The sequence below is a fragment of the Buteo buteo genome, chromosome 1 (assembly GCF_964188355.1).
Source record: "Buteo buteo chromosome 1, bButBut1.hap1.1, whole genome shotgun sequence".
NCBI lineage: Eukaryota > Metazoa > Chordata > Aves > Accipitriformes > Accipitridae > Buteo > Buteo buteo.
In genome coordinates, this window is record NC_134171.1 from 20,522,358 (window position 1) to 20,542,637 (window position 20,280).

At 42.2% G+C, this 20,280-nt stretch overlaps 1 protein-coding gene across 2 annotated transcripts; it reads left to right on the top strand.

Moving 5' to 3' along the window:
- The first annotated feature begins 1,214 nt into the window (after nt 1–1,214).
- Nucleotides 1,215–19,857, top strand: SLC34A2 (solute carrier family 34 member 2). 2 transcript variants are annotated; one of them, XM_075041076.1, is made up of 13 exons: nt 1,215–1,332; nt 7,051–7,165; nt 7,272–7,409; nt 7,992–8,120; nt 9,037–9,180; nt 9,836–9,947; nt 11,057–11,252; nt 11,991–12,086; nt 14,530–14,650; nt 15,366–15,533; nt 16,882–16,998; nt 17,086–17,210; nt 18,827–19,857. In XM_075041076.1, the coding sequence occupies exons 1-13, from the start codon at nt 1,234–1,236 to the stop codon at nt 19,400–19,402; spliced, it is 2,136 nt and encodes a 711-aa protein (XP_074897177.1). In that variant the 5' UTR covers nt 1,215–1,233; the 3' UTR covers nt 19,403–19,857. The 2 variants fall into 2 exon arrangements, with proteins under 2 accessions (XP_074897177.1, XP_074897184.1); XM_075041083.1 differs by lacking the exon at nt 1,215–1,332 and adding an exon at nt 1,981–2,027.
- The last annotated feature ends 423 nt before the right edge of the window (nt 19,858–20,280 follow it).

A 20,280-nucleotide genomic window follows, 5' to 3' on the forward strand; every position in this document is an offset into this window, starting at 1 on the left:
GCTTTGGACTGTTCTCTGCTTCAGACAGAAGGAAAATGGGTTTCCTTTCCCTAGCCATCCCTGTGCAAACTGCAGCTGGGCAGGGCTGGTGCTTTCGTCCTTGGGCTCCAACGTGGGCCGTGACCAGGGCGATGGGGGCGGCGGGGTCGACCCAGCAGAGCCGCTGCGGCCAGAGGAGGTGCTCAGCCTTCCCGCTGCCACCATGGGATGCTGCGTACGGGGCCGCGGAGGCTTTTACGATCACCACTTGCTAAACGTTTCTGGTGCCGACGCAGGTGAAGAGTAAGTTCTGACTCACAGCTCCAAAGGCTGGGCGTCTCTGCGGGACTGAAAGGTGCAAAAAGCAAGAGTTTTATTTTTCTAAGTTACTAAGTCACTAAGCTACTTGGAGATACGACTGCGTACACGCAGACAAAGCAGATCTGCTGATTAGGCTGCTGGTTTACAGCTTATTTTCCCAGTATAAGTCGCCTGTTGAAACAGAAAAAATTCAAAGATAATAAAGCTACAGTGCCTAACGCAGTCCCATCAGCCAGCTCCCCATTAAGCTCATCGGTAGAACAGACAGCAAATGCTGGTGACTGCTTTGTCTAATCTGTAATACCATACCATATTTATTGAATAACTTATTTGTCATATAGTCTGCTTCTTTGCTAGCATTCTGAATGCGATTATCAAAGGTGTCCTTACATCTTTAAATCTCATTTAGAAAGGAGAGCCACAGCCAAAATGCTAATGAGCTCGCCTTAATTGTAAACACTGAGCACTGATAAGAATGAAACTCCATCCTCTGTTCTCAAAGAAGTTCTTACGTGTTTCCTCCTTACACCGCTTTTTATCTGATTCTCCTTCACTTCTGTTCTTAGGCAGATTAATAGGCACCTGAACAGACAAATAACAGTACTACATCTTCTTCACACCCTTTTGACAGACTTTTGAGATTGCAAAATATTTTTGGAAAATTATTATTGGAAAAAAGATTACTGAATGATCGGGCGGATGGCAATTTTTCAGGCTGGAACAAACCATTTCCCAGCATTCACATGAACACATAAGTAACTTGTACTTAAATGCTGATGGGACATTTTTTAGAATGTGATAAGTGTGAAATAGTCCGTAGTTTTATCAGTCTTGGTTGCTGCCCACTCCTGCTAAAAAAAGGTTGATTGTGATCATTAAGTTGCAGGTAGGCAGTGCCTCTGGACTGTAAAATAGGAATGTTAGTGCGCGGTGATGAAAGCAAACTTTGCTCAACACCTGTCTATATATATTGCAGGTTGCAGTGGCTGCCCAGTTGATCCATTCGCTCTGTTGTCTGGGAATAAAGAAGTGGTAAGTAAGAACAACTAAGACCAAGTTTTCTTCTCTTCTTTTTCGAACTTGTTTAGCTTATAAATCCAAAGCTCTGCTTTTGCAGCTCAAGGAATGGCAACAGAGAGCTAAGGTGGGGAACTGGAGTGGCATGTGAAATGACATCCACTTGTTAGCATTTTCACCTTGTGCTCTTTCAACTGCTTTTGTATTTTAAGGAAGTGATAAAAAAAATCATAGTTCTAAAACCAAACTGTGCTACATTTTGCCTGCAAATAACTAGATTTATTTTTATGGAACATGATAAAGAAAAAAAGCATTTTATTAGCAGCTATCAAAAAAACCCCAGAAATAACTGCCTATAGCATAAGAAAGTATTGTTTTAACTATTATCTGGATTGAAAAGAAGTGAGTTTTTAAGTCACAGTAATCAGTGGTAATGGATACTGGAAAATGTCTAGGATTTGATTAATGAAACATTGGAAGGAAATACTGTCAGTTTGTGTGTTAGCATAGATAGTGTGTAAAGTCTGTGTGCTGCACTATGGCCGTGTCAGGCTATTCTTGATGGAAACATTTTCTTATGCTAATTCAGTTTGATACACGGAGGCAAAAGGAATACATTAGTCTAATGTAGTTAGCTCAACTAATGTGGCAGTAGGCAGAAATCAGCTGGTTTCTCAGTAACTTTTATTAGCAGCTCTTCCATTAGATCAGTAAGTCTTTTTAATGTCATTACTTTTTCCTCTCTCAATTCTTTACTGTGTGTTTTGTGTTTGGGATGGGGTAGATCTGTTGTATTTTCTTGTTGGTGGGATTATTATTTTTTGTTGCTTTATTTAAATACCTACTAGGCATTTGAAGTAGCTCACAGATGTTTCCTGGCTCTGGCTTCTCAGTGGCAGTGTCTGGTGCTTTGCTTGATTGTGAATGCAAAAATTAATGTTGGGGACTCATTTTCTCTCTGGACTTGCTTAGAAATTAGTTCTCTGTACTAGGTTGTTTTATATGTTTTTTCAGTTTTGCTATGTGTTAGATTCAAGCTTGTGAGCAGTAAGTCTCAGGGATACATAGGAATAAACAGTGAGCACAATGCTCTTTTTTTCTTTTTTTAGCTTTCACATATCGATTTTTTTTCCTTTACTACTACGTTAGTTGAAAGTTTACATCCTGGCTAAGCCTGCTAACTTATTCAGAGAAAAAGCCCCAAGGAAGCAGCTGGTGCCAGGGTAAAGACAAGACTTGCTCCTAGCAAGGCTGAATCATTGCTGGTGTTTGTTTAAGTCGTTGCACCTGGGGCTCTGTGGCTGCCATGGAACAGGTTCTGGGGCAAAATTATCAGCTCATGTAAAGCTACTGAACGAATTTGTGCTGGCTGAGGTTTTCTTCTTTCCTGTGTCTACATAATGTGCTTCTGTGTTGGAAATGATACACTTTGAGGCAGTATTTCTTCAAACTGTGGATAAGAAGGATTGCTGTGTAGCTTGGTATTTATTCCTATGAAGTATGTTTGGTAAATATTCATATTTACTAAGTCATGTAGTCAGATATCAAATTATCTGATAAATCCCTTTTTAGCATAAAAACTGTAGCACAGTGGTGAACGACAAGGAAGTGATGGGTTTTTGTAGAAAAGCTGAGAAAGGAGTGACCGAGAGAGTGGAAAGCCTGGCTGCACCCAAAACTTGATTTGGAGCTGCTTAGGCAACCTGTAGGCACATGTATGGTCCTGTTGGTGGTTGTTGCAGTTATTACCAGTTGGTTTTGAAAATACTGCTATTTTCTCCAGTACTTTTGTTTCATCTTGATTTGACTGGGTATGTTCCACTGGAGGTGAGATTTCTTTAAGGCTTACTGCTTTGTAGTTCTTATTTCAGGCACAACGTGGCCTTTTAGTGAGCTGTCACGGGTGGAGGGGTACAAACAATACCATCCAGGCACATGCAAGTGGTAGTTCATATTCTCCATGTTAAGTCCAGCAAAATAAATACGTTTACGACTGTTTCTGATTTAAAACTGAAAAGCACTGAGAGTCTAGCCCTGCAAGAGAGGCAATGCTGTTACAGTCCAGTGAGTCACTGAGGAACGTGGGGCAACTTCATGACACCTGGTGTTGCGCAGATAATTCCCCAGAGACTTTAACTCTTTGAAATGCTGCAGTGAGAGAGTCAGTATGCATATAAAAACCACGGGAGCCCACTTTGGCTTCGGCTTTTTCTCTCTCACATTTAATTTCAGAATTTGAATGCCACTGATTTCCATCTATCTCCCTCTTAGGAGCGGGAGGTTTCAGTTTCTTTTGGAGTTAGGAAGGATGTCAGACGTAGTTAGCATTTTCCGAAGGCGAGGAAAGACTATACTTATAACGAAAGGAGCACGCGCGACGGTGTGAGAGGATTTGCCGCGAGGTTCGCCGAAACGGACTGGATTACAGTTTGCGCAGGCATTAGTTTTCAGACCTTTGCAATATGCATAGCATATTTTGACCTGCCGCGTTCAGGAGGAGATTAGCTCCCGTTTCAGCACGGCTCCGGACAGGTGGATGTCCAAAACGCCGGTGCTTATCTGGACGCGAGCTCCATGACTACGGCCTGGGTGCAGGCGTCCTGGCCGGCGTCCCGCCAGTGCGGCGCGGAGACAGCCGGGCTGGCACAGGCATGGGCAGACCTCGTCCCTCCGGGCACCTCATCCAGCAATTGTGGCTGTCCTGCCTTTGGACCTGGACCGGTGCGTCCAGCTGAACGTAGCTCCTTGTTGCGGTGTGCGTCGTCACCGGCCCATCCTCTGCCCGTTCTCTAACATGTTCCTTCGCAGTGTAGTTATGCCTTCGGTGTTCAAAAGTAAACCACTATTAGGGTTTTCATTGTCATTTATATCCTGCGTCAGTGATGTTGGTCTTTTATACTCTGCCTGACGTCAGCCTTTCCAAAGGCGCGTAGGAGCTGCCAGGGAATGATGCAGTTAGCTTTGTCACCCCGCTGCTCCGCTCCTCCGCAGCACCCAGGTTTTCTTCTGAGTGTTTTCTCAAGATGTTAATGTCTGCATTTGGGCCAAGGAAGAATTCTTTGAAGGGAAAACTGTAGAATGTAGATTACCCTTGTAGCTCAGCGATTAATTAACAGTAAGTAGCTGTGGCCAGGACTCTAGTAGAGTATCAGGTGGCTGTAAACTATCTTCTCAGCTGTTCCTCTTAACAAAAGTCAGCATCTGGAGACAGCTGACAGCTTTGGTAGCGCTTCAAGGATCTAGATGGTTCTGCTTTCATCAGTCCTTGATACCAATCACACAGAACGGGCTGTTCTAGTAATACCTCTGCAAATCCAAATGCATAAGGCAAATACTGTAAAGGCCTCCGGTATTCAAGTCTACCTTCCCAAATTGGAGGTTGACTAGGGCTCATATGAATAATTTTATATACATATCTGTAAAAAACCTTCCCCACAGAGGTGGTCAACTCTCATTCTATGGTATTTAATCACATAAAGCAAAAACAATAATAATACATGACGTACCTGTGGGATCCTGAGCACTTCAGGAACATGGGAGATGCTTATTATGAAGAAATGCCCTGCTGAATTCTTGAATGGGAAGAGTTTATTTAGGAGACATAGAGGCTGTTTGTCTGCTGACGTTTTCAAGCTCCAGTTTCTCCAGTGAATGCATCAGCTTGGTTTCAATACAGTAATAATGCAGGCTGAATCCTTCATTTCCATACTGAGTGCAACAGAAGAGCTGTAAAAATACTGATGGCATCTCTAGGGCTGGGGGTCCAGCATGTTCTGTGTCTCTCCATGGTGGGAATATGTCGACAATGCAACTTCACATCCGAATTTCCAACGCGTTTTCACAATTGTATTTCACTTAAGAAGCACTTGTGCTGAGCAGTTATTTTTTTAGAGCTCTTTAAATGCTGAACATGTATAAATGAAACTCGTTTAACAAGATGGAGGTGTTCTGGCATGGGTGGGGCTTGGAGATTGTTGGCATGGGTGAAAATATGAGAATTTGCTCCAAGCAAATGGAAACCCTTGTTGAAACAAGCAAGAGTGATTTTCTTCCATCTGTTCTGAGATCTTTCTTTGTGTATCTTGGGAGCTGGTCTGGACCTTACATCACGGATAAAGAATGTGTAAAAGCAGAGCTTTTGCTAATGGGATTGTAGAATAATTTTTCCTGCTAACGTGGAAAGGGAGATACTCTTCTCTTTGTGGAGTGCCAGAAAACAATACCCTCCTCTGTTACAATAAGACATGAGTGATTTTGTCTGTGACGTTTCCTTCCTGGCTAAAGGAGGAGGATGTGTGGCTTATTGAGGTGTGCAGGGACAAAACTTTTTCACCATCAGCCACATAAAGGATTATGATTAAATGAATGATTAATTATAGTCCCTCAGAGTGGCTGCTAAATGCAGGTGAACCTTGTTTACGAGAGCACGATACCAACTCCGAGACTGACTTGTGGAGGCTGGGCGCAGGTGCCCTGTTTACGAGGAGCACTGCAGGCAGATTGGCTCGCCCGCGTTTCAGCCGCGCGGGTGCCAGATGCGGTGGCCGCGGGGCAGCTTTGCCGTGGCACTGACCGACTCGCGTGGCAGAGAGGGTGGAAGAGACAGACCCGAAGGTGAGGCTTTTCTGGGTAGGGTTCACTTCTCCCATCCTTTCCACTGAGGTATCACTCACACTGACTGAGCTAAACAACAGCCTTAGAAGCCTGGAAAGGTAGAAACATTATCATATATAGCCTTGCCTCCCCATGGTCACTTCCCCCTCTTTCGTGTCCCTCCCTCTGGCTTCCGATAATGGGGAAGTAAATAAGTAGGACTCTTCCAGGTTTTGGTTCAAGGAACAGCTGCCTCCTCCTCTTGTGCCTGGTCTAGGTCTGTCACATGTGCTTGTACCTGTGCCGGCAGGATTTGGCCATGTGATGTCTTATTTTTTAAGTTATTATTTCTTAACATTACCGTGCATGTCAAATGTGCTCAGAAGGGGTCAGGAAGGAAGAAGTTCAGACAGAGAGCCTACGTGAGATGCGTGAGCCTGACCTTGCTGCCACTAACTCAGCTTCACTTGCAGCATCAGCTGTGAGTTGCAGGCAAATAACCTGCAAATGGCCACTGACGTCTAATTACGCTCTTGTCCAGTTGTTCAGCAAGCATCTTTCTGGAGCTCAAAACTCTGGGGTCTTCCTCCACCTTGTCCAGGGCCACGTTGTCCTCCATGCTTCCAGGAAGACTGCGTTTAGCATGTGTGACCCAAACTAGGCAATGCTTTAGGGAAGAACTTTCTTTGCTAAGGTCTGTATATTGAATTACCAGTTTGGTAAAGGCAGTCAGTTAAATCCAGAAGGTGGAAGAAAGTAAAACAGTGCTCTGACTTTTTGCTGAAAGGAGATAAAATGAATTGGAGAAAAGAAATGCCTAAGGTTTGGAAAGCAGAGAAATCTTTGCCTTCATGGCAGTTAAAAGTGAAGAAAAATACAGGCATGAGATGGAAATAATTTTTTTTAATTGTGTAAATTGCACAAATAAATCAACTGTGTGCTTTAAACATAACTGAGAAATCAATTTCACAAATAAAGGAATGATTCATAAACATTAATAGAAAGCTGTGTTCAAGGACAAATTGCTTCCATTCCATTTCCATCTCTTTTGCTCTTAAACTTGATAACATTTCTCACATACCCTGTTGTAAGTTGAATATTTTGATTGCACCTGCATTTTAATCAGCACTACTTTGTTAGTCACAGATCATGGCTCCCTGGCCTGAGGTGGAAAAGCCTGAAACCAATAACTATATTGGGGACTCCTCCAAACAAAACCAGAACATGGCTGGGAAAGAAGGAGAAAATCACAAAGGTAATGTGAGCTTGCCTGTGAGTTACAGAGATAAAGAAGTTTTGGGGCTCCTTTGAGAAGATGGAAAGTAATTAAACCGTTTTTCTTAAATGTTCTATTTCATCAGGCAACGTGGCTTCACTTGGAAATAAAGGAGAAATTCAACCTGCGTTTTCCACAATAGCCTTGATAGATGAGACAACGCCAGAAGAAGGTGACCCATGGGCTCTGCCGGAACTGCAGGACACTGGGGTCAAGTGGTCAGGTAGCCATTTCTCAGTAAATATGTTACCTGTACTTATTTTTTCCATCATTTCTGCTCTCTTTGTCTTGGTTATTTTTCTGAAATGATATTTGCTGTAGAACTCAATTTAAGATTTGAGGAGTTTTCAGATCTAGGCTTTACACTCTGTCTCACCTTCCCCAACAGTGAATGGGGATATTATATCTAGTCAGTTAAGAAAAATCTGGAAATCATTCTGCTTATCCTCCTTAAAACACAAGGAGATATATGGAAAACAATCCAAAACTAATATTTTTTTTATCCAGGCTCCTATTGGTCTTTCTTTACTCAGTAGGATGACTGTGTAAAACTGAGGGTCAATCTCAGACTTTGTAAGGCTTTTGTCACATACCAAAAGCTTTTACGTGATAAAACCAGGTAAATGAACTACCTGCTTCTGCAGTTAAAATTTGATTAAGGAGAACATTGTTTTGGGTTTAATCAAGTACTGGGGTCACAACACTCTCTTTGACTCCGTAGTCTCTGCTTGCGTGCTAGACTATTCAAGAGAGAACATCAGACACATCAAGCAAATCTTTTATGCATAACGTATTTGTTTTGCAGAACTGGATAGAAAAGGAAAAATCATTCGTGTACTCTACGGGATAGGGAAGTTTATTATGCTACTTGGATTACTCTACTTGTTCGTGTGTTCTCTGGATGTACTGAGCTCTGCTTTTCAACTGGTAGGAGGTATGAAAATGTCTAAAATATCCAGAATAAACTATAAATGAGGCAGTAAGTTTCATCTGAGTGAGTAAATTACAAGTATCACTCTTCAAGAACATTCTCCATAGACTTATGTATTGAGATATAGATTCAGAAGGAAGTAGCTCTGATTGAAGACTGACCTTCCTTTGTTTGAAAGTGCCTCTGTTTCTCAAATTCCAAGGAGCTGTTGATGTAGAGATTATTGGCCCTGATTTCTTAGTAGGTTCCTGTTACTTTGGTTTACACAAATACATCTGTGCATAAATTTGTCTCATGTGAAAGACACTTCAACAAGGTGAAATATGAAAATTGCACTCTTGATCAAAGCACCCAGCACTGAAATGTCCCCCAAGTCTTTCAAAGATGAAAACTCTTGAAATGTATTTTTTGCATTTGCCTGTCTCCAAGGGTTGAATTCTGCTGAAGGATTCAGAAGAGTTATCAGAGAAATGTATGAGCTTCTGTGGAGGTACTTTGGATTTTTGTCAGCACAGAAAGCTATAGGAACAGAATTACTCAGGGTTATTAAAATAGTTTTCCTTGATGCAGTAACCAAAAATATGAAGGCAGTAATAGCATTTAAATCTATGCATGTGTGGGTTTTTTACCATACAGTCTTTCCTCTGATGGCTGTAGTTTTATATGGTTCTCTGCAGAGTTCAGTAGACCTTGTTCAGTCACTGAAATGAGAGAACATAAAGTATTTTCTGAAAAATTAGAAGCTGAGAGTTCAAGACCTGAATTTGAATCCCTGGGCTACATCATCTTGTACATTTTTTGGCTGGCAAGCATAGCTATATATGTATCAATTAAATGGTTGAATGATCTTTAATTAAACGCTCTGATAATACGGACTTTAACTTGCACTTCCCTCACTCTGAGAATATGTTTTTTGTAGGTAAAGCAGCAGGGGACATTTTTCAGGATGATTCAGTGCTGTCTAATCCTGTTGCGGGATTGGTGATTGGAGTTCTGGTGACCGTTATGGTCCAGAGCTCCAGCACTTCTTCATCCATTGTGGTCAGCATGGTGTCCTCCACACGTAAGTCTACTTAGAGTATCTTCCTAGAAATCAATCATAAATGTCAGTCTGGGGTCCAAACATTCCCAACTGTGTTCAAGTTGTAGAAGCTTTGGGTGTAAGAGTAGAGACTGCAGAAAAAGATTTTCACAGCTGTGGCACTGATATAAAATAAAAATTTAAAAAGTAATAATAATAATAACAGTAGTAGTAGTAGCAGTAGTAATAATAATAATAATAATAATATTAATAATAATAGTAAGTCCACAACTGCAATGAAAATAATTGGAAACCTTGGCATTGAATGCATTAATTTTGGAAGTATCTGCATACTTTTCTCATGCTAGCCAGTTACTGAACTTAATTTGTTTCTGTGGCATCATTTCAAACAAAATGCCCAGGAAAAAGAGAATTTATCTTACTCTGGCCCTCTAATGTGTGGTGAAAAATGATAACCATGGGCTGCAGTTTTGGTGGGGATCACAGGACTATGGGAGTACCACGTTCCCAGGGGGCTTGATTAAAGCAAACATATCTGGATTGGAGCACCTAATCCCAGTGACATCAAGAGAAGTCAGGGTTCCAGTGACATTAATAGATGTTAATTTTCATTGAAACAAAGAGCTTGCTGATGATCTGATTTTTTTCATTCGGTGCTTCCTTTTCTGCTTTCTAGTGCTGACTGTTCGATCAGCTATTCCTATCATAATGGGGGCAAACATTGGCACCTCAGTTACAAACACGATTGTGGCACTCATGCAAGCTGGGGACAGGAACGAATTTAGAAGGTATTGTACTTAAACACTAGATCTGAAAAGTTGCTTTTCTTCCCTCTTTGTAGGTTTTCTTCTATATTCCCTATCACTACTACAGCCATTCAACCTTTCTATTGGCCAAAATTTGAATGTCTAGTTAGGAAAGTGACAAGCATGGCCATGGCCAAGGTATAATGCTGTCTAGATATATGGCTTCCTATACTTGGAGAAGCATATTGGGTTCCTTTAAAAGTTTTGTGGTTTTGTAAGAATCCACCATTTTTAACTGGCTCTTGCACAAGGATGTATTTTTAACTCTCCCACTAAACTACCGACCTTTGATTATCTCATAATTATGGGAGGGCTGTACAAGAAGTTAATATTAGAGTATTTTGGTCTAATCTCCTTAAAAGACTTAATTGTTGAAGGTTTTTTAAGTCTACAGTGAGCAAGAGCTGGTAACTGTAGAGAAATGAAGTGTTCTGGCTGTCAAATATATACAGTGACAACTTGTAGACTGCCACTTGACGTTATCAGTGAGAGAGCTCATGGCTTATTGGAGATGGGCAGTAAACTTGGCAGGGATATGAGGCTTTGGTACCTTGCCATTTATGGCATAACAGACGTATGAAATACACTTAGCTAAAGGCTCTGAAGGAAGCGCTGTGGCTCCTCAGGCTGTGGAGGAGAAGCTGGAAGGGACCTGTACACCAACGGTTTGCAAGAACATGTGAGAGGGCTACAAAGAGCCATCTCCTGCCATGAGTCAGGGAGAACAGGTCCCAGAGGCAACCCCTGGCTGAGGATTAAAAATGTACCAAAAATGGGTGAGAGGCAAAACAAATGCAGGCTGTACAGCCACTTTGTTCTTCAGACAAGTACTCTTGGCAATCTCGTGTTAAGGATCATTTTTGCCTTTCCTAGTTTGTCTTGTTTCACTCAGCTGGCTCGTTCTTTCACTCGGCCAACAGTGTGGAGACAACTTAGCGCTCTATAGCAAAGTAGCCAACTGCTGTGACCCCAGAAATGAAATTATTCCTATCTTGAAATGGGCTTCATCCTCACTTCTATGATTTAATATTTAATTGATGTTGCGCACATGCTGTTTAATTAAAAGCAAGTTTTTAAATTTTTTCTCACAGGGCCTTTGCTGGGGCAACAATCCATGATTTCTTTAACTGGCTCGCTGTGTTTGCGCTGTTGCCCATTGAAGTTATTTCTGGCTATCTTTACCATCTCACCAGTGCTATAGTTGAATCCTTTCACCTTGAAAGTGGTGAGGATGCCCCTGAGCTACTAAAAGTTATCACAGACCCCTTTACAAAGCTCATCATTGAGGTAAGCTCTTTCTCTCTTCAAGGAAGCTGCTTACTTGGTTCAGTTACAGCTAATCAAAATGCTCTGAATATAGTGGGGGGCTCCCACTCACTTCTCTGTGTCCTTGGCGTGAAGCTCATTAGCAGGTGGATTCTTCTTTTTATTAGCATTTCATAAAGCCCCAGCTCTATATTTCCCATTTCTATTTCCCCCACATTTCACCATAATGATGACAGACCTAGCTAGGAGGACTGGGAAGGCAGGTGAGGACAAATACAGCCACGTTGGATGGGTGGGATGGATGGGATGGCAGCCTGTTACCTAGACATTGGCAGATAGTACTAGCTGGGGCAACCTAGCACATCCAGAAGACCTGCATAGGACCAGAAGAGATGACACTGAAACTTGCACACATCCAGAGGGACAGCTGGAGGTCAGGGGACACGTGCACAACTCCTAAAATGACAGTAAATGCATGTAGGTAGTTGTGTCAGTGTAGTTGTTTATATAGAAAGAATGAGATGAAGTGGTGGATGATTTGGGGAGAATGAGACACAGTGTTTGTGCCCGTAGAGTTGCACCTTTTTCTGGGAGTAAAGCCCCTCCTACCTGTTGGGCAGCGGCTCCAGCATTAGAGATGGTTGTGCAGGCTTTATGTGGTTGAGCTTCCAAAGGGAGTTATTTGAGTAAGGCTGAACAGAAGTGTGTGATGCAAGTTGGAATAATGCTTTTTTTTTTTTCTTCTTTTTTTTTTTAAAGCTTGATAAGTCAGTAATAAATGCAATTGCTACAAATGATGAATCAGCAAAAAACAGAAGCCTGGTAAAGATTTGGTGCATAACTGAAACCAATGTGGTGAGTATCATGCTAAATTCATTCCCAGGTTCCTCAGAAAATATATTACCTATCTATAGCTGACACTCCTTATCATAGGATTGTGAAATTAGATTTTTAAATAAGTTTTTTTTTGCAGCAGATAAAGAATGAAAACAATTTAATGTAGTTTTTGCTCCACTTAAATCAAGGTTGTCATACCAGTGGTGAGCTTGACCTTGTTGCTTTCAGTACCATGCAGGCCCTTGCTTATCAGAACTGGTAGTTTGGAGCCAAGCCTTTTTCTCCTTTCACATCCAAATGCCTTTAAACTCTGATACGATTACCAACTCCCTGAAAGTGGAAAAAATCTGCAGTACAGGCCAAAGAAAATATCTTTTTGCCCACCATTTATCTATCAAACCAGCTTTAGTCTTATGTGTGTTAGGGTGACCTGGTGGCAGCTGGTTATTTGCAGCTTTCTTGGAAAACTGCCCTCGGAGAAAGCCTCTGTGGGGCTACGTCCCGTTGTTCTTAACCGAAGCAACACTGCAGCCTGAAGGAATCTGTTGCCCAGATCGACACCAATGAGTATTTTGGTAAACTGTGGAGCTGAGTGTTTGGTTTGCGTTGTTCAGCTAACTAACAATTAGAGCATGAAATATCCCTTGGATGTCTAATGAGACTATTCTACTTGTTGGTATGTATAGAAAAGTAATTCCTGAAGTCCTGAGGCAGAAGATACTTAAGAACACACAGCGGAGGTTAAAATTAAGTGCTTGGGTTTTTAGAGGAGCCAGCTCCTGTTGAATGATGGTCTGGATGGCCAGTGAAATGCTAGCTGGGGAGATAGCACCAGGAGCAGAGCTGTGCTAATGTGAAACTGCTCAGGTTACGCTGCTGAGGAGCTGGGTGTTTCATCTCAGGGGAGGCATCGTCCGTGGGCAGCTGTACTGCTTTCAGGATCCCAGCCTGCGCTTGGCTACCCCTTCGCTGCGCTGCCAGAGCAGGCACAGCCTAACTCTCAGTGTGGTCTGGAGCCCCTGAGTCCTACAGTACCCCCACTCTTAGAAGACAAGCAACTACACAGAAAGCACTTCCATATACACAGTTTTTTTCTGTGTTTGCCTGTATTTTGGCTCTGTAACTACTGCCCAAACATGTAGTCGAATTACAAAAACGCATGAAATCCCTACAAGCTTGACTTGAACTTGGTGGGGGAAGAGGAAGATCATTTAAATGATTTACATTCCTAGTGTGTTAAACTCATTTCTGGCAGAAATGATTATACAGACTTATGGTAGGGATAAATACATGCAGACTCCATATGTTAAAAGCAAAACATGAGGATAAACATTTTGATCTAATGCAGCTGCTTTGAAACTCAGATGTCTGAAAAAAGTTCAGGAAGGTGAGAAATAACACTGCATTGTGTTTGCAAAGGCTGACGCGTTGGGGAGGCTGGAGACCAGGCACTCCCTGGCGATGCGGGGGCACCGGATCCACCCCCAGCTTTGCCCCTCTGCATCAGCTGGAGGGGGTCACGCGAACGTGGGTGTCTGCAGGCAGACCCCAGCAAGAAAACAGGATTCCTCTTTCCCCATTTCTGCAAAAGAGAATCACTCAAACACAACTTAAAGATACCTCCTGTTCAGCAGTGAGGTTCAGAGTCCACTTGGCTGTTAGCTGCGCTCGTGGCGAAGTGCAATTCAGTCAGAAAACCCTTCCTTAATCTGCGTGAGCGCTTATGGACCTAGCATCAGAATGCAGTATGTCTGGGCTAGGAGCTCTTATAGGGAAGGTTTTATTGTGGTGTAAACAGAAATTCAGGTTCAGCTCAGTAAGACTAATGCTAATCAGAGTGCTAGTAATTAGCTCTTACATAACATTTGAGCTTTAAGAAAGAAAGTAGTAGCAGCACGTCTGTCTCTACAGACAGGAAAACTGAGGCATAGGAAGGCAGCATGAGCAGCTTGTGCTCATCCAGCAACAGAGGCTGCACTAGTATTGTAGTATTCTGAATCACAGGCCTCTGCAGTACTCACCAGACCATTAACTGCAGTTAAGACAACAGTCGAGAGGTCTTTCTTTGACCCAAGGAAGCTGTGGCACTGGCTGGAAAAGCTATGCCACGGTCCCCCAGCTGCAGCGAGACATGAACCTCATTCCACAAATCCTGACATCGGTAGTTAAAGTTCTTAGCTACTGATGACATGGTGCTATGGTTATTACAATGTAGAAGGTTTGGGGGATATTTTAATCTTTAAATGCTGTATTGATTCACTTGAGTAACAGCACAACCATTTATTTTAAGAACGCAAAAAATTTTGCCTTGTCATTAATGTGGTGCCAGCTTACACTCCAGCTTACAAATCTGCCTTCAGCTGATGAATGCTTGGTTATAGTAAAAACCTAGAACTTTGCATGAGTTCTTAATGAAGGCTTGTAGGTGACCGAACTGTCTGCTTGGTCTCGCAATCTTTAGACACTGCAGAATGTCACAATTCCACCTTCAGAAAACTGCACATCTCCTGACCTTTGCTGGACCGAAGGAAACACAACATGGACCATCAAGAATGTAACTGAAACAGAATATATCAGTAAATGTAAGTAGTAGAACTATTTCTTTGGCAATACCTTTACAAATGTATATATAGCTTTCTGATAGCGTTAACAGACTACTTCAGCGGTACAGCGAGAGGCACACGCACACAAGGTACTACTGCAGGTGCAGTCAGAGCAGCCTGTGCTCTGTTATAGCTACACAGCTGGAGTTACCAGTATCATCATGGTAACTCTGCTGCAGATGGATTTCTTTCCACGCTCCCTGATATCAGTAATTGAAATCTTCAGTATCATGTCACCCTTGCTGTTAGGTGACTTGGAGCTACGGTTACTTTGCTGTAATGGTTGCTTGGATATCCCCATCCCTATGCATGCCCTTCAGGACTTTGAACAGCCCTTCTCAGGCAGGCGGCCACCTCTGGGAAGAGCCAACCCACCATCCGGCTTGGAGCACACCAAAATTTCCTTGTGCTGTTGTATTTCTCTCCCTTGCACATGGTCAAGCAGCTCCTGCCTGCCCCACAGGGGTGCCCACTGTGTATTTTATAAGTGTGTCCACAGAAGAGCCCCGCTTGCCCCCCTCAGACGTGGCTTTTGTGGAGCAAGGGAGGTGGCGTTTTCACTCTTTGCATCACCCCCTCACGCCGTGTGTGCTTTGGTCCCATTTTCTTAGGGACATGTATGAAAACTGGAGCTGGGCTTGGGACCAGAAGGAAAAATGTGGCTAGGCCAATTCATTTTCCTTTTCTTTTTCAGGCCAGCACCTCTTTACAGACACAGACCTGCCAGATCTTGCCATCGGTCTCATCCTTCTGGCTTTGTCCCTGCTTGTTCTGTGCTCCTGTTTGGTGATGATTGTTAAGCTATTAAACTCTGTGCTTAAAGGACAAGTGGCAAGCGTTATCAAGAAGACAATCAACACTGGTAATTATCTGCTTTTCCTGAAGATTGTTTTCAGGAATGACAAGGACATTGAGCATGTATCTCCTGTTCTGGCAGATATTCTAGAATAGTTTAAAGAAAACAGTATTAAACAAAAATCGCTGCCCCTCCCCAACTTTTTTTCTCCCAAGCATGTTATTTTCTTTCTTTTAAAAATTTATCAGAGAACAGCTTGCTTGAGAACTGCAGCAGATTAACAGCAACAGAGACCAAAGTCCAGGCTCTGTTTCTTGATGTATAATCATTAGCTGTTAGAAATGTAATGTTCCCATCCTCAAAAGATAGCGCTGAAGTGCTGAGATCATGATTGCCTGCTCTGGCACACAGCCTGCATGTTTCTTCTAAAGTTAAAAAAAAGTTTGTAGTGATTAATGATCTAATTCCCTTTGCTTGTCCTGTTCCACTGCTTAACCCTCTCTTCAGTAGGATAAGGCAGCCCTGAATAGTTGTACTTTCTGTCTTTCTCTATGTTCTCCAGGTGTTTTTTCAGCCTGGATCTATTGAGTGCAAATGTGGTTTTTTTTTCACTTGGCTGCTTTTTCTTTCTTCTCCCTTGAATGGAGAGGTTAGAACCTGTAGCAGAGAAAAGCAAAACTGGCACATCTCTGGCTGTGGTTGAAGAGAGAGTTCACAGAAATGGGGAAGGCAACAAAGTGGTCCTCATGCTCTGTCTTCTCTTCTCCTGGGCAAAGAACACTGCCTGAATAAAAAACAAGGGGTAGAAAGTAATCAGCTGCTGGGTACTGTTCATTTGTGATCTACTCTATGTTCCTCTGCATATTCCCAATTGATTAAAGTCCTCACTTCTTGGCTCGCTCCTAAATCTGCAGACTACAGGGGACCATTGTGCCTAGCTTCTCTAATCAGCATGGTTAGCTTTTCTTTGCAAGAGTTAACAAGTGAATTTTTAGGAGGTGATCTGCTTGAAACTAGTTAGAACAACCAACCTGATTTTGTCAGGATGGTCTTCAGAGCTCTTGGTTGCCGAAACCAAGGCACTCAAGACACCTAGAAGAGCTTCTGTTGACCTCTGTGGAAATATTTCTTGTACCTAATTGTATTACAACGTACGTGCTACCCTAGGTCAGGACAAATGTCTGCCTAGTCTAGTATCCACCTCAAAGCGTATCCAGTGGTAGAAGACTGGAGAGGGAGTACAGTGAACAGGGTAAATTAGAGTAGTAGAACTGACTCTGACCCAAAATTGTCATTTAAGAGGCAATATGCAAACAATGTTTCTACATGCTTAATAGTCTTTTCAGTGCTGCGTTACTGTTACATAGAGCATTCTGTTATCCTAAAGACAATGTTCTCCCTCTATTTTTTTTAGATTTTCCATTTCCTTTTACTTGGCTAGCTGGATACTTGGCTATGCTTGCAGGGGCTGGTATGACCTTCATTGTCCAAAGTAGTTCTGTTTTCACATCTGCTATTACACCCCTTGTTGGTAAGTTGTCAGTACTGTATTCTTTAATGCCATGTTTTATCTTCTCCATCATTCTGAAACCACTCAATCCTGTTTCTTTTCTCCTAGGCATTGGTGTTATAAGCATTGAGCGCTCTTATCCCCTTACCTTAGGAGCTAATATTGGCACAACCACAACAGCTATACTCGCAGCTTTAGCAAGTCCAGGGAGTACCTTAAAATATTCTTTACAGGTCAGTATAAAACTTCCTTGACTTCATTTAGAAGTTGCAACTTTTCTTAAAAAAAAACCTGACAAAATTGGCTTTGATGCAAATATGCCATGGATGTCATGCCTGATTTTGTGTGTGCTATTAATGACAGCTCATTCATTTCAACTGCTAGAGCAAAAAGCTTGTATTAAACATTCCCAGAATGTCAATATATAGTAAAATCTTGTTTTTGTAAATTGGGCGTGATCTGAATTAATTCAGAACTGACAAAGGGTGGGCCAATCGACCCCTGAGCGTGGTGTCTCTGCAGCTTGGAATTCAGTGCCCACATCTCTGACAACCCTCTTAGGTAGTCCCCTATGAGGGTTACCAATTTCTCTAAGTTCCCTCCTCAGGACCCTAACTCTGTTCATGCAGTATACAGGGAATCCTGTAACCTAAGTGAAGGATGTACAGCCCTTAAGATGGCAAGTTGTCTACCTACCTGAGGTTGCAGTGAGCATCATGGCATCTATTTTCTCATTGTAAATCTAACCTGAGTGGGTTTATTGAATTCCTTGTTGCCTCAGACTGTTTGAAAAGTAGGCAGCTTGTCTTTGGGCTCCCACTTACCACCCGGTAAAGAACATTCCAGGCAGCAGATAACATTTGAATGAACCCTCTACATCAAAGAGTGAAAAGATAATGAGGTGTCCTTTGTGAATAGGATGAATGTTTTTTACTAGCCACAATAAATCAAGAAAATTACAGAAGTCATTTTATTGTTCTCAGGCATGGTAGAACAGATGTAATCATGAGAAGATACTATCTTGACCAAGCTCAGATTTCGTGATAACTTGCTGTTTTTATAACGTACTTTAAAAATAAACTTTCATATTTACTTTAGTCTGATAATAGTTATAGAATGAAAATAAGGTGAGCAGGGAATGTACTGTTTTGTTCAGAATATGCTTATTCTGCCTTAAGCGACTTCTGAAAGCTTTAGCAAGTACGTGTCTCTTCACGCTTAATTTTTAAAAAACAATTTTGAACTATGTGAATCAAATTATTATAAAAAAACTGGACGAAGTCACATTCCAGGAATCTCCTCAGTGCCCTATAAACTTTTAGCTAGTTTTTGTAAAATCCAGATTTGTACTGTTAACAATTTCTCAACAGCCTGTATGCAATATCTAATTTATGCTTCTTATCTTTTCATTGAAAACTTATGGATGCAGAACCCAATAATGACAGTTCTCATGTGGTTCTCATGCCTTGCTAACAACGGGACTGTTCCCTGAAAGCTGTTTGGTTTGTCAGCTTAACTTCTGATGGGACTCCATTTCTTGCAGTTGAAAGCTGCATTTTTAAGACTTCTGCATCTGTGAGATATGCCATCCCCTCTAGGCTTGCCTTGTGTCCAAAAGCTGTCCCCAGTTTGTAGGCAGCAATCTTTACAATGTATGAGGTATTACCGAGTCCTTGCTTCGTGCTAGGAAAGGCCCTGCAGTGAAATAGCACGAAAGACAAGAACAAACAGTGTGGAGCAAGGGAAGGGAAACTATGGAGTCTTAGCGCCTCTGGAAGTTATTAACATGTTGGTAGGAGCATTTAAAGGCATTTTAGCTAATGCACTTCTCAAATGTTTTTGCTTTCAGATTGCCTTGTGCCACTTTTTCTTCAATATTTCTGGGATTATTTTGTTTTACCCACTACCCTTTACCCGGCTGCCAATCCGCATGTGCAAGACCTTGGGGAACATAACAGCCAAGTACAGATGGTTTGCTATATTTTATCTTCTCCTCTGCTTCTTTCTGTTGCCTTTGTTTGTATTTGGTCTGTCACTGGCAGGCTGGCCAGTCCTTTTGGGTGTTTGCCTTCCCCTGTTTCTTCTTTTTATTGCTGTGGTTGTAATTAATATTATGCAGTCAAAGCGACCACATTCACTGCCTGAGAAGCTCCAAAATTGGGATTTCCTACCCATCTGGATGCACTCCCTAGAGCCCTGGGACAATATAATTATGTCTTCGCTCTCCTTTTGTGGGAAACACTGCTGCGGCTTCTGCAAGTGCTGCAAAGTCAATGCAGAACAGGAGGGTGCCAAAGACAAGCAACTAAAAACTGTGGAGGTTTATGAAAACACCATTGCGATGGCTGATGAAGAAAGAGGTGGAAGAAGGGCACCAGCTGCAGCTTGTGTTGAAAAAACAGGCACAAACAACACGGCCTTATAGTAGTGGATCAACCCATATTAGCAGAGATACAGCATAGAACAGTCAGGCTCTTGAAAACCACCTTGGATAATGCACTGAGGACAGAGTGAACATTTTGTTAGGTTCCTGCAGCCAGTGATATATCACTCATCAAGGAATGGAGTCAAACAAGCTTGACAGAGTCCCTAGAAAATCTATGATCAGTTGAAAAGCTAATGACAGTTTTGCTTACAGAGGATCTACTATGTGATACCTTCATCCAATGCTATCAGTAGCAAACAAAAGAAATCCTGATGTAGTCCCATGAAGAGAGGGATGAAAGGAGTGGTGAACAATTCAAACTTAATTAACAAACAAACAAACAAACAATGCACTTGTAGAACAGCCTTTCTGACCTACTGGCTTATTCAGCAGAAGTTGCTTTATAATACCTGAAAAGCTCTGGAAATGGAAAAAAAAAACCCAAACGCTGCCCCCCCCCCCCCCCCCCCCCCCGAATCCTAATGTTTTCATTGGCTTGGTTGCAGTGGTCAAAATGGAAAACAGTAGTTTTCCCAATATGGACAAAATCTATCCTATGTGTATGAAGGAAAACGAAATGCTGGGACATCCTCCAGAAGCTCTGGGAGTCCTACTCTGGCATAAAGCTGTGCGTAAGCCCATTTGAGCCCTCTCTGTCTCCTTTAACAATGGAGACAGGGGTTATAATCTTTTATTATCTCAAGCTAAAGGCCATGTAAGTAATTGCTGATCCCTCTGCCTGCTGAAGGTTATGCACTGGGTTTGGAGACACTGGGTGGCTACCAAAGGGCTTGATGAACTCAGGATGTGGTTGTGTGGCCATTCCTCTCTCTAGATGGTCCTCTCCAATCCTGTTCACCATGTAACCCCACAATCCG